Source organism: Diabrotica virgifera, chromosome 7 (assembly GCF_917563875.1).
Source record: "Diabrotica virgifera virgifera chromosome 7, PGI_DIABVI_V3a".
Classification (NCBI taxonomy): domain Eukaryota; kingdom Metazoa; phylum Arthropoda; class Insecta; order Coleoptera; family Chrysomelidae; genus Diabrotica; species Diabrotica virgifera.
This window is the reverse complement of record NC_065449.1, coordinates 24,570,234-24,589,409: the sequence shown is the minus strand read 5'-3', so window position 1 is coordinate 24,589,409 and position 19,176 is coordinate 24,570,234. Positions and strand designations below refer to the sequence as shown.

Here is a 19,176-nt window from a genome sequence, read left to right as displayed (position 1 = left end):
TTTATCTATGTATTATGTTCCAAGTAATTGTTATGTCTTATTTTAAAATTATAATGTTATATGTCTTACTGGGTGCTCGCCACTGGGCGGCTTCCATCTGTGTTATTTTTCAATAATATTATGTATTGCTTATTGTTTGTGATCAGACAGATTGCAATAAACGTTGGATGTTAAAAAAAAATTAAATTAATTGACACAAAAAGAAGAATGTATGTAATTTATTTATTTATAGATACATTTTAATTCCGTCAAAAAACAGAAGAAAATGTTTATTTGTTGACCAAACTCCCAAGAAGCAGGTGGGTGCCAGCTTGAACATGAATTTGAGCAAAAAGAAATGTTTAACATTTTTTTCTGTTTTATGATAGCTGGAAAATGTATTTTGAATTAAATAAATTACATACATTCTTCTTCTTGTGTCAATTAATTTAACTAAAAAAACTTCTTTTGGGCACCCTGTGTAAATAATTATATTAATGTTTATTTTACTAAACAGAGAAGTGAATAACATTTCTAAGGATCTAGTACACTACCCGTTTCTTATTAAAAAAAAGTCATCGACTGCGTCATCATGCTCACGTTGATGACGTCACTAACATGATATACATGTCAAAAAATCATAATTTAAACATAAAAATCAACCTGTTTTAGCAATTTCCCTCATGGTCGCCGTATTAAGAAATAAGTAATTTATTCCTTTCATTTGCTTACTTACTCCGTGGCGTTACAACCCTTCGTGAGTTTTAGCCGACTTGAGAACATGCCTCCACTGTTCTCTATCTTGAGCAACCTCCACCAAATTCTCCACGCCCATAGTGTTCAGGTCTCCTGCTATATTATCTCGCCACCGGAGTGGAGGGCTTCCGCGTTGTCTTCTTCCAATTGGGACTTCCTCCCACACCAGTCCTACTGTTCTTTGGTCAGAATGTCTTCTGAGCTGTCCTGCCCATTGGAGTCTTTTGGACTTTATTTCTTTTACGGTGTTGGCGTCTGGGAAAAGTTCTTCGAGCTCTTTGTTAGTTCTTATATTATTGATGACTTGACTGGAACATTGGAAATTGGAAAAGTGTGCTATTTTCAAAGGAAAGTAGGATCTGTAAAATGATGATTAACGGAGTCGTGTATTTAGTCGTGTACTCTATTACAGTAGTGAAGACTTACCCTGGAGCAGATGTAAACTCGGACCACAACCCAGTAGTAGCAAATATGAATGTAAGATTGAGAAAACTATTAATGAAAAGATCTAGACCACAAATATACATTGATAAACTAAGAGAACCAAATACGTACCAAGAAACTCGAAATAAAATAAATCAGAGAAACCAAGAAATAAAACAATAAAATAAGAACACTACAGATATTGAAACAAAATGGAAGAATATAAAGAGCACAATAGAGACTGTGGGACGGAAAACATTAACATTTACAAGAATGGATGACACAAGAAATTCTCGAAAAGATGGACGAAAGAATAATACATAAAAACGAAGATAAAATTAAATATCAAGAAATTAATAAACAAATAAAACAGAAAATAAAACAAGCTAAGGAAACATGGATGTCCATTAAGTGCCAAGAAATTGAGGAATGTGAGGCAAGGTATGACACTTTCAACACCCATAAGAAGGTTAAAGAAATGAGTTCAGGAAATCGTAACAAACCAATCGGGATATTAACAAATGCAGATGGTACCACTATAACTGAAACGCAAGAGAAATTACGTAGATGGAAAGAATACATTGAACACCTATTTTATGCCCAAAAAGTAGAACAATTAGAAGTTGACGAAGAAACCACGGGACCAGAAATAATGAAAGAGGAAGTTATTTAGGCCATAAAACACACAAAAGGTAGAAAAGCTCCAGGACCCGATAAAATACCAATTGAACTATTGAAGATAATTGATGAAGATAATATTGATGTCTTGGTAGACCTTTTTAACTCCATATACAAGACAAGACACATACCCAAAGAATGGCTTCTCTCAACTTGTGTAACGATTCCAAAAATCACAAATGCTAAAGATTGCAATGACTATCGGACAATTGCATTAATGAGCCACACATTGAAAACCTTCCTTAAAGTCATATAACAGAATCCACGTGAAATTAGAACAAGAAATAAGTGATTCACAGATGGGTTTTAGAAAGGGTCTAGGAACTAGAGAAGCATTATTCGAAGTCAATGTTCTGACACAACGATGTCTGGATATGAATCAGGACATATATGCTTGCTTCATAGATTTTAAAAAAGCTTTTGACCGAGTTCAACATGAAAATCTTTTTAGTATTCTTAAGACCAAAAACATAGATAGTCGAGATCTACAAATTATATCGAATCTGTATCAAAATCAGAATGCAAGAGTAAGAGTCGAAGGAGAACTGACAGACGAAGTAAGTATACTTATAGGAGTTCGGCAAGGGTGCATACTTTCACCGCTCTTATTCAACGTCTACAGTGAAGTGATATTTCAAGAAGCTTTATTGGATATTGTGGAAGGTATTTGGTTAACGGAAATAGCATTAATAATATTAGATATGCGGACGATACGGTCATATTTGCAAGTGACATGAAAGATCTACAGTACATAATACGACATGTATAAAATGCATGTGAAAGGTATGATGAAAGGCAAATGAATCTCAAGAAAACGAAATAAATGATATTCTAAAAAAACTCACAAAATGTAAATAACCTGATCATCAATAATACAACGATCGAAAGAGTAACAACATGTAAATATTTAGGAACCGAAGATGGAGATCAAACAAAAGAAATAAGATTTAGAATAGAAATGGCAAGAAACACGTTCATAAAATTGAAGAACTTACTTTGCAACCATAACCTTAATCTAGAGATCCGCACAAGAATGCTACGTTGTTACGTTTTTTCTACTTTACTATACGGCATGGAAGCGTGGACAATAAAACAGTCTGAAATCAAAAAATTAAACTCCTTTGAGATGTGGTGCTACAGGAGAATCCACAGAATATCATGGACTGAAAAATTAACTAATATAGAGGTGTTACAAAGAATGAAGAAAGAATGTGAAGTCATAAAAACTGTTAAAATTAAAAAGATTCAATATCTGGGTCATATAATGAGGGGCGAGAAGTACACATTACTTAGGTTAATTTTATGCAAGGGAAGATACAAGGGAAGAGAAACCCAGGACGATGCAAAATATCCTGGCTAAGAAATTTGAGAGAGTGGTTCGGTTGCAGCTCATTAGGATTATTCAGAAGTGCGGCCAATAAAATTAAAATACCAATGATGATTTCCAACCTCCGATAGGGGAAGGAACCTGAAAAAGAAGTACTTAGAGGGCACGGAAGACAAGCAAGAACGAAAACTGACAGATTTGTACACAAATATAAAAGATGAATGGTCATGTTTAGAGGAGGAATTATGATCGATACAAAAAATCCTTTAATGTTTATCCAACCAACTTTAATATCTTGCAGATATGCTGATTTGTTACTATAACCTGTAGTTAGGCTCCGGAGAGGTGCAATGAAAGAATATTAATGCCTGGTTGCACCAACAGATCTTAAGCTCCAGCTTAGCTAAGCTCTGCTTATAGATAGGACCACCGGAAGTATCACCTTCGTTGCACCATCATTTTGGAATCTTACCTTGTTATCAAGTATATCTATTATTATATTATGATGTTCCTATTATATTATATTGTAATTATATTACATTAATTCTTATGATATTCTCGGCTTAAGCCTAAGATCTGTTGGTGCAACCAGGCATAAAAGCTTTAATTCACTTAAAATAATAAAAAATATCAGATGATTACATATAAGTTTAGTTGAATATATATTATATAAAGGTCAAAAAAAGCAAATATACTGGCAGGATGTCTTGCAATTTTTCGCACCGATGTGTTTTAAATGCATTCATTTTTTTTCGAATTCTGAGAACACATAAGAATTTTTAAAAAATTTAAACGCAGACTGAAAGATTAGATAGAATAGAGATATGCTTTATTGTCATGAAAAATTTTACAATTTTATCGACAAAGCTTATAAATAGTCAAAAAAACAAAACAGTAACAATACAATTTACTAAAATTACACAAATCGTCAATATATTTAAATAATAATAATAATAATAATGAAGTTAAAATAGAATGAGTCAATTGTAAAAATGTAAATAAATTTCAAATGCATAGTCTACCTAATAATTAATAAAAAAAGTTTAAAAGTTAAAAAGTTAAGCTGCTGCATATGACACCCAAATATAGATAAAAAAAATAATAAAAATACTACTTGTGCAAAGGGTACTGTAATTTCTTAGTTATTGACTAAAAAAATTTTCTACTGAATAATATGGTCTTTCAGATAAATAGGCTTTTGTCAGTTTACGGAATTTGGGGAAAGATGGTGCAGATTTTAGTTGTAGGAGGAGATGGTTGTACATTTTTTTTTGCGGAATATAATATCGATTTCTTTACTAACTCCGAGGACGGGGTCGGCAAATAGACGTCAAACGTAGAATTTCTCGTGAAGTTGTCATGATTAGGTCTTGGTGGAAAGACATGTAGATGTTTACGAATTAAGCAAACAGTTTCTAAAATATACAAAGATGGAAGGGTTAAAATTCTGTGATCTTTGAAGTAACTTCTGCAATGTGTTGTTCTTCTGAGGCCAAACAGATATCTTATTGCTCTTTTTTGTAATTTGAAAATAACATCGAATTGGGTAGCTGTACCAGAACCCCAAAAAGGAAGACCATAACGAAGATATGACCCGAACAAAGAAAAATATGTTATTTTGGAAGATGCTAAATTGAGTTCATTCGAAACAGATCTTATAGCATAGCAAGATGAAGAGAGTTTCTTCCGTAACAAATCGATATGGAGGGACCATTTAAGGTTGCTGTCTAAAAAAATACCAAGAAATTTTACAGAATCAACGGTACTGATCTGGCTGTTATTAAGAGGTAAGGGTTGAAGAGCTCCTTTATAAGAGAATGCTACTGTTTTGTCTACGTTAAACGAGAGTAAATTTGAATCAGAGCAGGTTTTTATTTTAAGTAGATCAGAAGTTATAGTAGCATGAAGAGTTGCAATATTTGAGTTGCTCCAAGTGATACTGGTATCATCAGCAAAAAGAAAGATTTTTCCATTGATTTTTAAATTAGTGATATCATTAATAAAGATAAGGAAAAGTAGAGGACCCAATACTGAACCTTGAGGTACCCCACATACAATGTTTTTGAGACTAGAGTCTGTATCATTTGCTCTAACCAGTTGTTTCCTATCATCCAAGTAAGATTGGAACCAATCTAAAGAAATGCCTCGAATTCTGTAGTCACAAAAAACGGTGGCAGTGTGAAGATTATTGTTCAGTGCTTGATAAACCTCATGTAGTACAGAAAACATGGCATCAGTGGTGCATTTATTAATTAAAAAGCCGAACTGATTTTGCGATAAAATGTTGTTTTCAACTAGAAAGGACATAAGTCGGGCTTTTATGAGTCCATCAATAATTTTGGAGAGTACCGGTAGTAGTGCAATAGGTCTATAATTGCAGGTATTAGATTTTTCACCATCCTTATAAAGAGGAATAATGATGGCTGTCTTCAGGCACTCTGGAAATTTACCTTTCTCAAAAGAATCATTAATTAGTGAGAACTGACTTCTAACACGTTTTCTGGAAGATTAGAAAAAATTTTTATCGATAGACCATCAGTACTACAGGAAGATTTGCTTTTGATACTATTGATTGTTTGGATCAGTTCAGATTTATCGACTGGTCTTATAAATAATGAATTCGAGACCTTTCTTGAATTAGGAAGATAGGAAATGGGATCTTGTTGTGGCAAAATAGTTGATGTAATATTTTTACTCACATTAACAAAGTATTAATTTAGATTTTCAGGGTCTGGAAGGGAAAATGTTTGAGCAGTGTGGGTTTTATTTCGAAGATCGTTTATTATGGACCAAGTTTCTTTTGCAACACTTTTGGAGGTTCCCAGACGGTTCTGGTAGTAGACTTGTTTAGCTGATTTTATAAGTTTAAGGTAGGTTGCCCTGTACTTGGTGATATATTTAGTGATAGAGACGTTGGTAGTAAATTTCTTGATATAGAGGAGAGAACGCATATTCTTGGAATATATTCGGATACCTTTAGTAGTCCAGGGTTTGTGATGTTTTGGCATTGGATTGCAATTAAAGGAAAAAATACTTTATTGAAGATACAGATAAGCTTATCTAAGAATTCACTGAAATTATTATCCACGTCCATGGCACGAAAGCGCCACTCAGAGGTTAAGCATAAATTTTGGAATTTACGAAAGTTCCGGGTGGAAAAAATCCTGCCTAAACGTCGGATTGTCGAGGAGGGTTAGCTGGAGATATTAAACTTTGTATAAACTGCTTCATGATCAGATAGTCCAGCATTAATAATTGTAGAGTGGACATCAAGGGGTGAGAAATCTGAAAGAGTATAATCAATTATGGTAGATGAAGTTTTTGTAATCCTTGTAGGAGAATCAACGTGCATTGTTAGACCATACGATTCAAATATGTTGACCAAGGATATTTGTGTAGCACAAGCAGCAGCATAATCAATGTTAAAGTCCCCGCATAAAATTTTTCTACTTTTATGGGGCAGGTCATCTAACAAATTTAGCAGGTTCTGAAAAAATAGTTCCACGGAAGAGGCAGAAGATCTATAAATGCAAATAATATAAAGATTAAGATTCTTATTGTAAACTAAGGAAAAATCAAAGGAGGCTTCACTTAACAGAAAGCCATATTTTGTTACCAAAGAAAAATCATTACTCGTAGACAGAATTAGTGTCCCCCCATAAGCTGAACTTGGACGATCATACCTAGCAATTGTGGTGTATTTATCTACAAAGAAAGGCTCGTTGACTTCAAGCCAGTGCTCTGTAACCGCAACTACCGGGGGAAATCCTAATTTCTCTAGGAACAAAAACAATTCATCAGTTGTGTGTCTTATAGAACAAATATTAATCAGAACCATGCTAAAGTTGTTATCACTAAAACAATTTCAAGATTCTAGTCCCTCAGAACACGTCGTGATTTTTAAAAATTTCGTTTTGGAGAGGCAGCGGAATAGTAATTTAGGTGACATTCCCTTGATTTTTGCAAGTGTATAATTCTTTCAGAAGTGAGAAAGGACCTATAACCATATTACCGAGGACCATTACATATTACTGAGGGCCGAAAGGCCTTGAAAACTTCTATGTGAGCAAATTGACAAACGTACACTTGAGTCCAGGGTTCTTTACCCGTGCGTCATTAATACCTGGCGAGATAAAATAAATATAATACTTTTTATCTAGCATCATTCTCTTCCACGCATGAAACTAAAGACAAACTAGCTACATACCACCTGTTATTAAGTAAAAACACATCTTATTTTTATGAACGCTCTAAACTCAATATATTTAAGATATAGGTACAAAAAAGACGCTTAGGAATGTTTTCAGATTTGAAGTACAACTTGTGACTTTTCTGGTTTGTTTACTTTTGTGTTTGTCAGTCTGTTGAATTTTTTGCTGTTTTTTTGTCGAATTTTTGCATTTTGAAGTTTTTTATAATACACAAACAGTTTTTTTCACAACTAATTTTATATTCGAGTTTGAAATTTTATGGTAAGTGTATTTTATTTTGGTAAGCATAAAAGTTAAATGACAGTTAAGGAATGGTTGTGTTAAGTTTCCGCCAAAGTGATATGACAAAAAGAAAATAAGTTATTGAATTTTTTTATAAATTGTTTATTTATCTATAATTCACTAATGATATCAAAAGAATTTATTAAGCTACTTCAAATATAGCTGTAATTCTGCACCAAAATTTTAAAGCAAAATTTACATTTGACATTCTATTTATTTGATAACGTCAAATTTTAACCCGTGATCGGAGCATTAGCTAGTTACTGTCACTTGCGGTTGCGTTTAGTAAATTTCCGACTTATTTCGTATGATTTAAATGATGACGCACGGGTAATGAACCCTGGACTCAACTGTAGGCTTTCTTTGCCTAAATTACTTACTTGTGCAGAACGTTCTCTCAGATGCAACGCCCTCGAATCCCACGCGACTTAGCAGGCATTCGGTTTGATCGACAATGGGCATGTCCGCTTTTTTTGCTCGTAAAACATGAGTCAAACCTTCTTCGGGAGAGTTCTCGTCTTGGCCGAAAGCTGCTATTACTCCCGTTCTATTGGTCAGCGGATAGAGATCTGTGTTCCCCTTCCACAGACATATTGGACTTAGCTCACTGGAAAATTGTACTGGACTCTCTGAAATATAAATTAAAATATAAAAAGAATTCCGTAGATTTAAAAAAATTGAGAACACTACAAACAACATCGGGACAGCAGTCTGCGGCTTGAAATACCAAAAAAGCTTTTATGCCACCAAGTTATTTAAGTAATGATAAATAACTTACCTAAAATTTTAGTTGAAAATAAAAAAGTTTGTTGGGAAAACCCGGATTTTCTGAGGACATTTTTCGTCAAAGCAAATCGGGAAGAAATATCTCTATGCGGAATAAATTACGGTGAATTTGTATTTGGGTGTTTTTGGTGTAAAGTTAAAATCTTCTGAGATACAGAGCAATAATAATTGAAAAAAACACGATTTTGGAGCGCTAGTTTGTTTATAAAAAAATAGCACACTATATGCGGACTTTGCATACCTACATACATTATTAATATACAGTATGTCCCTGTAAGTTGTATCTATATGGAAAACTTTTTTATTATTCATTTTACGAAAAAAAGTTATTCTTTATAAAAAGCTCTGCATTATCCAAAACCTAAGATTCAACCATCAGATATCAAATTTTATGAATATTATACGAGGTATGTCAAAAAGTTTGAATTTCACTCAAGAGTAAAGTAGCTTTATTTTTCACAATATTGAAAATTGCTATTATAAAAAGTTGTTTGGAATTAAAAGTTATATTCTAATATGCAATTACATCCTTTTAATTGAAAACATTTTTTTTTGAAAAATTATGGATAACTAACATTATTTTCAGTAATTTTAATTCTAATAACTCTTATTATTAATTTTACGAAAAAAGTGATTCGTAATAAAAAATTCTGCATTGTCTAAAATAGTACTCTAAAACCGAAAATACAACCATCTTATGTCAATTTTATACGAGGTGTGTCAAAAAAGATAAATGTAGATCAAAAGTAAAGTACCTTTATAGTTCAAAATATTTCAATAAGAAGGATGTATTTACATACAGGAACATGGTTTTAAATTCTTAATAACTTTTCATAATTACAATTTTCGATATTGTGAAAAATAAAGGTATTTTACTCTTGAGCCAAATTCATATTTTTTGACATACCTTGTATAAAATTGATCAAATTTGACATAAGATGGTTGTATTTTAGGTTTCAGACCATGAAGAACTTTTTATTAAAAATCACTTTTTTTCGTAAAATTAATAATAAAAGTGTTATCAGAATTGAAATAACTGAAAATAATGTAAGTTATTCATAATTTTTCAAAAAAAATTCAATTAGAAGGATGTATTTGCATATTAGAATATAGTTTTTAATTCCAAACAACTTTTCGTAATAGCAATTTTCAATATTGTGAAAAATAAAGCTACTTTTCTCTTGAGTTAAATTCAAACTTTTTGACATACCTCGTATAATATTTATAAAATTTTATATCTGATGGTTGAATCTTAGGTTTTTGACCATGCAGAGCTTTTTATGAGGAATGACTTTTTTTCCTAAAATTAATAATAAAAAAGTTTTCCATATGGATAAAACTTACAGGGACATCTGCACAAATTAGGACTAGTTAATTCATCAGTCTGTTTTTGTGATAATGTTTCGATTAGAGATTTAAACCATATTTTCTTGCAATGCACGAGATAAGGAGAGATATATAAATAAATTATATTATAATTTACAAGATGCACAAGTTCATTTTCCAATTAGTATAGAATATCTACTAAGTTGTCATAAAATGGAAATATTTAAACTACTTGAAAGAAACAAATATAGTCATTTAAGTGAAATACATATAAATATAACAAAACTAATAAATAGAGGTGAAAATAAAATAAAAATCTGTGGCTAACGGACCCGCATCCAAGCCACACACACTCACACACACACACACACACACACACACACACACACACACACACACACACACACACACACACACACACACACACACACACACACACACACACACACACACACACACACACACACACACACACACACACACACACACACACACACACACACACACACACACACACACACACACACACACACACACACACACACACACACACACACACACACACACACACACACACACACACACACACACACACACACACACACACACACACACACACACACACACACACACACACACACACACACACACACACACACACACACACACACACACACACACACACACACACACACACACACACACACACACACACACACACACACACACACACACACACACACACACACACACACACACACACACACACACACACACACACACACACACACACACACACACACACACACACACACACACACACACACACACACACACACACACACACACACACACACACACACACACACACACACACACACACACACACACACACACACACACACACACACACACACACACACACACACACACACACACACACACACACACACACACACACACACACACACACACACACACACACACACACACACACACACACACACACACACACACACACACACACACACACACACACACACACACACACACACACACACACACACACACACACACACACACACACACACACACACACACACACACACACACACACACACACACACACACACACACACACACACACACACACACACACACACACACACACACACACACACACACACACACACACACACACACACACACACACACACACACACACACACACACACACACACACACACACACACACACACACACACACACACACACACACACACACACACACACACACACACACACACACACACACACACACACACACACACACACACACACACACACACACACACACACACACACACACACACACACACACACACACACACACACACACACACACACACACACACACACACACACACACACACACACACACACACACACACACACACACACACACACACACACACACACACACACACACACACACACACACACACACACACACACACACACACACACACACACACACACACACACACACACACACACACACACACACACACACACACACACACACACACACACACACACACACACACACACACACACACACACACACACACACACACACACACACACACACACACACACACACACACACACACACACACACACACACACACACACACACACACACACACACACACACACACACACACACACACACACACACACACACACACACACACACACACACACACACACACACACACACACACACACACACACACACACACACACACACACACACACACACAACTTACAGGGACATACTGTATATGTTAAAGTTCAAGTTGATTCTCAGTTAGAGTTGACTATTCCTAGTTCGAGTTGAAGTAGACTAGTTGAAGTAGACTCTTCCTAACCCTCGTTAGTAAAAGTAGATCGTGGGAAAAATATAATGAACTCTTGTTAGTTAGAGTTGAATATTCCTGGATGTATTCAGTGAATGTAGATTATACGAGTATAATCTCACGCGCTTTTTTGATGAATGTGCGTCTCTTTGGTTTGACTGTTTCAACTACTTATGTAACCTTTAATTTCTACAATCGGTTTTTTTGTGTATACAAAACAATCCAATACCTCCAATACGGAGGAGAAAAATTAATCGAAAACATAGAGATCCTCTTTCAAGAAATAATATGTAGCCAGCGTGTACCAGACCAGTGGAGGACGTGTATAACAATATCTATACACAAGAGAGGAAACAGCAAAAACCCTAGTAAACTACCGTACCATCACCTTGCTGAGCACAACTCTTAAACGCTTAACAAAAATACTTGCCAATAAAATAAATGAAGAATACACAATTAGTAAGGAACAAAAAGGTTTTCGGAAAAATAGGTCCACAGTAGACGCCATATTCATATCCAGACAAATAGCTGAGAAAGCACTGGAATATAATAAACCTGCATTTATGTGCTTTATAGATAGTGACTAAGGCCTTCGATTGTGTAAGATTGGAAGATGTGTTAAGATTGCTAAAGGAGACAAATCAGCCCAACAAGATGATAAGGATAATTAAAGATATTAATACGAAGAACAAAACCAGAATAACAGTCGAGAATTAACTAACATTGGAAGTAGAAATCAACTCGAGAATCAGACAAGGGACAATTTAATTTAGTCATGAACAAAATCGTAGAAAACATTAAAGGTACTGGAAAAGGATATAAGATGGCGGAAAAACAAATAAAAATCCTCTGTTATGCTGACGACGCAATCTTAATCTCCGATAACCAGGATAACCTACAGCGAATGGCACAAACTTTCATCAACAGCCAAGACAAAATCCCTGGTAGTGTGAACGGAACCCATAAGATACAAATTAGTAATTAACAACGAACTAATTGAACAAGTCTCGAGATTCCAATCTGGGAATCGAAATATGTAGTTATGGAGATATTAAAGAGAGCTTTCGAAAGCAAACAAATAAAGCCCATTACGTGTCAGGATGCCTGAGGGATGTCATTTGGAGAAACAAAGATATGAGGCTTGAAGGGAAAGTGCGCATATACAAATTATATGAAGACTGATTATGACGTACGCTATAGAAACAAGATGTGACACAGCAGAAACCAAGAGGATAATGAGAACATCAGAAATGAGAACGCTGAGGTCAATAACTGGGAACACACTGAGAGATAGAATACCGAACGACAGAATAAGAGAGCTCTGTAACATGCAAGATATAGTACGGTGGGGAAGACAGAGACGACGAGAGTGGAATCAGCATGTGACGAGAATGGACAGCGAGAGAATAGCCCGTACAGCCAGGGATTCGAAGCCAACAGGCAAGAGACCAATAGGAACGCCCTTTAAAAGGTGGCGAGATAGCTGGCAGTCAACATCACAGCTACGAATACAAGCTCAAAATCGGTAAGGAACAGGCCAAGAGGCCTATTATAAGAAGAAGAAAAGGAAGTTGTTTGTGTGAATCAACTCTTACTAAATGGCATTGGGAAGATTATACTTTTTCTAGTTGGAATATACTTTTACTAAAACTAGCCGTTTGAGTTGACTCGAACTAGAAATAGTCAACTCCAACTGGACAATCAACTTGAACTGTAACATACCTACAATCATAAGATTCGATTCCAGCAATAAAATTGTGGTAAATTACTTTTCCTTATTTTTTTCTAATTTTCCCAGAGTGTTTCTAGTTAAATAAAGTAAAAGTACGAGTAAAATGACGAGTTAGAGTCTCTATTTAGAAAGAAAAATCTAGTCAGATATATAAAGGCCAATAAACTCAGATGAGCAGGACATGTGATATGCAGTAACGACAATCGCCTTATAAACAATGTGTTCTGGGAAAGGCCAGATGGAAGAAGGTCTGTAGAACGGCCTAGAAAAATGTGGAAAGATGCAGTCGGAGAAGATCTTGAGAAAATGGAAGAGAGACAATGGGAATTAGTGGCACAGGACCGACAAACATGGAAGACAATAGTAAACGAGGCAAAGACTCACGAAGAGTTGTAACGCAATTGATGATGACGATTACTTGTTAAAGTTGATTTTTGCGTACCCATTAATATAATAGCAATATCTCCATGAGCAGATTTTGGATTTTTCATAAAAAACGGATGCACATCCACTCGCCTAGCCTTCCTAGTCACGGCTCCATTACTGTTCCAGTTTTCTAAGTCATTGGTGCCCATTACTAATAATATATCATCGGTTTTTACAGCTTGAAATTTATAGTTCTGAACGCAACGCGCAGCTAAAAACAAAACAAAATGAAATAATCTTTTGTGTGTTGTGATAGAAAATGTCTATGTATTGTTTAATAACTCTGAGCCAATTGTGGTGTACGCAGATGATGCAAACTTGATGGGAAGAACTTCAAGAGACAATCACAGAATTTTATATGGAGCTTGAAGACAATGCGAAAGAAATAGGGTTATCCGTCAATGTAGATAAAAGTAAGGCCAGACAGGCGATAATTTACGGCACCGTAAGAGCAGTAAGCGCTGTAAAATGAAGCGGCAGTACCGCCGCAAAGCATGGCCAGACGGGGATGTAAATAATTACCGCGTGTGTCGCGAGATGTAAATACAATATTTTGGTCGTTGTTGTGTGTGGTTGTGTTTTGGCTAGATGAGCTACAAATTTGGACCCAGGTCCATTCGTTTGCGACATACGCCGAAGATGGGCCCGTTCGATGTTGCTGCGCGATATTTTACAGCTCAGTCTGGCCATCCACTACTCTCACCGTGAGACCCATTTTCGCGCTTTATTTTACGGTTCTTACGGCGCCGTAAATTATCGCCCGTGTGGCCTTAGCCAAGCCCTAATACAAGCAAGGAAACAACGAAACTGTCAGAATTTGACAGTAGGCGACATTGAAGCAGTAGAACAGCTCACATACATGTTTGTACAGATAACAGGATGGCAGCAAGGAGAAGGATGGAATACGGAAACTGATAATGCTTGCTAACAAAGCATACTTCTCTCTATCACAGGTGTTTGGACCCAAAGACATCCATAGGGGAGTAAAGTTTAAAATATAAAAATCCATCATACGACCAATAGCAACATGGCGTAGAAACTTGGATCATGACAGAAAAGACTTTAAACATTATTAATACTTTTAAAAGAAGGATATTAAGGAAGATATTTAAGACACATTTGTGACAATGATATATGGAGAAGGTTTAGCCATGAGTTATACTCGCATTTTAAGAATTTCTTGGGTGGATCGTGTGACTAATGTTGAGTTCCTACGTAGGATAGGAAAGGAATGCGATATAATTTACACCATCAAAGAGCGCAAACTAGAATATCTGGGCCATGTTATGAGGAATGAACAGAGATATGGCTTGTTGCAACTTATTCTTCAGGGCAAGATATTTGGAAGAAGAAGTCCAGAGAGAAGAAGAATATCTTGGTTTCAAAACGAAAAGTGGTTTGTACTAGTACACTTAAGAAGACCAGAAATAAGCATTTTTTCAAGATTTTTTTTCTTACAACCTTTATTAAAAATGAACATAAAACTTTTACATATTAATATCTAACTCTAAGAGAATATAAAAAATATATCCTTTTTCATTTATGCACTTACACTAATATTGTAGAGGGCGCCAAAGTCGAGGCCTCGAAAAAAAGTAGTTCCGATGGCGGACAGTTAATCTCAGGATTGGGATCTGTCAAACAAAAAAATCGTACGGCATTTGAAAAAGGAAGGTTTTTTACGTGACAATTTACCACCGTTAGTAAAGAATTCCGCAAAAAAAAGATTTTACGGACATCGCACACCTCTTATGGAAAATATAATGTCACTCAAATTCAATAAAATGTATACGAATAGATTCGTTTTAAATTAACGGTCAAATCTTATCATTGCGCCAACTCTTAATTATGATTAATTACGGCGCAAATTGCAATTAAAATTTATCGAAATCACATTTTTGGAGTCAGTAAAAGTGTCAGTTACAATCACTATTGCTCTGGGTGCTATTCAAAAGAGCTTAAATCCCGCCGGGCCTAAGCGGATTAGTGAAACTAATCCGCTGATTTATGGAGTACCGACAATTTGGGTATTTTAAAATATTTTTTCTCTCTCTAACTTATGTACGTACCCATTTGATTTCAGATTTACTTATATCAATTTCTGCTCTTATTATTGAAAATATAGAGTTGGCGCAATGATAAGATTTGACCGTTAATTTAAAACGAATCTATTCGTATAAATTTTATTGAATTTGAGTGACATTATATTTTCCATAAGATGTGTGCGATGTGTGAAAAAATTTTATGAAAAAATCGCCCATTTTTCTTCAGTTTTTCATGGTTAAAAAATATTTATTTTTTATTTTTTGGTCAAATTGTGGTAAATTGTCACGTAAGAAACCTTTCTTTTTCAAATGAAGTACGATTTTTTTGTTTCAGATATCCCAATTCTGAGATTAACTGTCCGCCATAATTTTTCGAGGCCTCGACTGTTGCGCCCTTCTACAATATTAGTGTACGTGCATTAATCAAAAAAGATACATTTTTTGTACTCTCTAAGAGTTAGACATTAATATGTAGAAAGTTTTATGTTCATTTTTAATAAAGGTTCTGAGAAAAAAATTCTTGAAAAACATTATTATTTTTGGTCTTCTAAAGTGTACTAGTTAGTACCTTAATACATCGACAACCAGACTATTCAGAATAGCAGCAAGCAAAATTAGGATAACCATGCTGATCGCCAACATTCGGAACGGATATGCATCGTAAGAAGGAGAAGACGAGTTACACCAATATTACAAAGAACCCTTTATAAGAAATTATGTAAAAATATAAAAATTGCTATGGGCAGGCCACATTGTTGGAACAACGGCGACTAGCGAAAAACAACGAAACACTTTATAGCAGCATACAAAAAGAAATTCGACGTAAAATACGAGTAGCAAAGAGTCAACATCTAACCAAGCAGTGTCATGATATTGAAGGACTTGAAAACAGATACGACACGTTTAACATGTATAAAAAAAGTGAAAGAAACGGTTGGTATCTTCAATAAGAAACAAACTGCATTGCTACAGGATGAACATGGTAAAGTAATATTTGAAGTAGAGGACAAACTTAAAGAATGGGAAAATTACGTCACGAACCTATTCGAAGACGATAGGAGTAGTGCACCTCCCGATATTACTAACTGCGACGTACCCCTAATAACACGCTCTAAGGTTATAAAAGCCAAACAATCATCAAAAGATGGCAGAGCGACTGGTCCTGATGAAATTCCAACTGAAATATACAAGCTTATAAATGATAGCAATGTTTTAGAGGTTATAACTTCGTTTTTCAATACCATTTATACCAGCGGACAACTACCTAATGGTTGGTCTAATTCACTGTTTACAGCTCTACCTAAGAAGACAACAGCAAAAACCTGTGCTGATTATAGAACCATCAGTTTGTTAAACCACTTATTGAAAATTTTTCTAAAATGGTCTATCTACAATAAATGCGAAGAATACCTGGATGACACACAGTTTGGTTTCCGTAACGGGTTTGGAACGAGAGAGGCACTGTTTGGAATGAACGTACATACTTGCTCAAAAATGTCGAGTTATATCTGTAGACATATACTGTTGTTTTATTGACTTCCAAAGAGGAGTACGGCAGGGATGCTTCTTGTCACCCCTGCTTTTCAACGTTTACTCTGAAAGAATTTTCAGAAAAGCACTTTCTGAAAAACAAGAAGGAATACTTGTGAACGGTGAAGTCATCAATAATTTGCGATATGCGGAAGATACAGTACTCCTAGCTTCTAGTCAAGAAGATCTGCAAACACTACTTGATAGTGTCGTTGAGAGTTGTAGGTTGAGAGTTGTAGGAAGGCAGGTCTGGATCTGAGCATACGGAAAACCAAAATACTCGTAATAAGTAAACAACATCATATAAAACGGTCTATATATACAGGGTGTAACAAAAATACAGGTCATAAATTGAATCACATATTCTGGGAACAAAAATAGTTCGACTGAACCTAACTTACCTTAGTACAAATGTGCACATAAAAAAAGTTATAGTCCTTTGAAGTTACAAAATGAAAATCGATTTTTTCTAATATATCGAAAACTATTAGAGATCTTTTATTGAAAATAGACATGTGGCATTCTTATGGTAGTAGTATCTTAAGAACAAATTATAATGAAATTTGGACACACCGTAAAAATTTTATGGGGATTTTGTTCCTTTAAACCCCCCCAAACTTTTGTGTACGTTCCAATTTAATTATTATTGTAGTACCATTAGTTAAACACAATATTTTAAAAACTTTTTTGCCTCTTAGTACTTTTTCGAAAAGTCGGTATTTATCGAGATATTTTGAATATTTGTCAAATCCACCACATATTTGTATATGGCTAAGTACGATTATGGAGACTCGGTAATACAGTAAAACCTGCCATATCCGGATCAATGTGGCGACAGACCGATCCGGATATGAAAAAATCCGGATATCAAGACCACTACTTATTTTACAGTCTCTGAAACGTTTTCTCCTTCATACATTCCAGTAATCAACGCCGTCAATAACTTTCGTCGATAGACACGTTTTATAGATTCTATAATACATTATTTCGCCATCTTTTAGTTCTTCTTTTAGTGCGTTGTTCAACAGCAGGACTGCCTTTCTCGGTAGATCCGGACGGTGCAGAACCGTCCGGATGTGGGGAGGTCCGGATATGACAGGTCCGGATATGGCAGGTTGTACTGTAATATGAAAATTTATTTATGATTTACATTTTTAGGTATATTTTGAACCATATTAAAAAAATAGTAATATCTCGATAAAAAGTGCCTTCTCGAAAAAATACAAAGAGGTAAAAAAGTTTTAAAAACACTGTGTTTAACTAATGGTACCGCAGTAAAAGTTTAATTGGAACATACACAAACATTTGGGGGGCTTAAAGGAACAAAACCCCCATAAAATTTTTATATAAACATATTAAAAAAGAAGCCGTAACTCGATAAAAACTGAATTATCGAAAAAATACTAAGAAGCAAAAAAGTTTTACAAATATTGAATTTAACTAATGGTGTCACAATAATAATTTAATTGGAACGTACACAAAAGTTTGGGGGGGCTTAAGGGAACAAAACCCCCATAAAATTTTTATGGGGAGTACAAATTTCACTATAATTCTTTTTTAAGATGTTCTTGCCATAAGGATGCCACATGTCCATTTTCAATAAAAAGTATCAAACAGTTTTCGATATATTCGAAAAAATCGATTTTCATTTTGTAACTTCAAAGGGCTGTAACTTTTTTTATGTGCATATTTGTACTAAGGTAAATTAGGTTCATTCGAATTATTTTTGGTCTCAGAATAAGTGATTTAATTT

At 35.0% G+C, this 19,176-nt stretch overlaps 1 protein-coding gene across 2 annotated transcripts in view; it reads right to left on the bottom strand.

The window, feature by feature from the left end:
* The window catches only part of LOC114324798 (serine protease gd-like), an 83,976-nt gene that overhangs the window by 3,871 nt on the left and 60,929 nt on the right, over window positions 1-19,176 (bottom strand). For both annotated transcript variants that reach the window (XM_028272647.2, XM_028272648.2), the window contains exons 6-7: window positions 13,865-14,059; window positions 8,037-8,285 (exon numbers count right to left, since the gene is read on the bottom strand). In XM_028272647.2, the coding sequence (XP_028128448.1) occupies window positions 8,037-8,285; window positions 13,865-14,059 (444 nt within the window). The remainder of the gene's footprint in view (window positions 1-8,036; window positions 8,286-13,864; window positions 14,060-19,176) is intronic.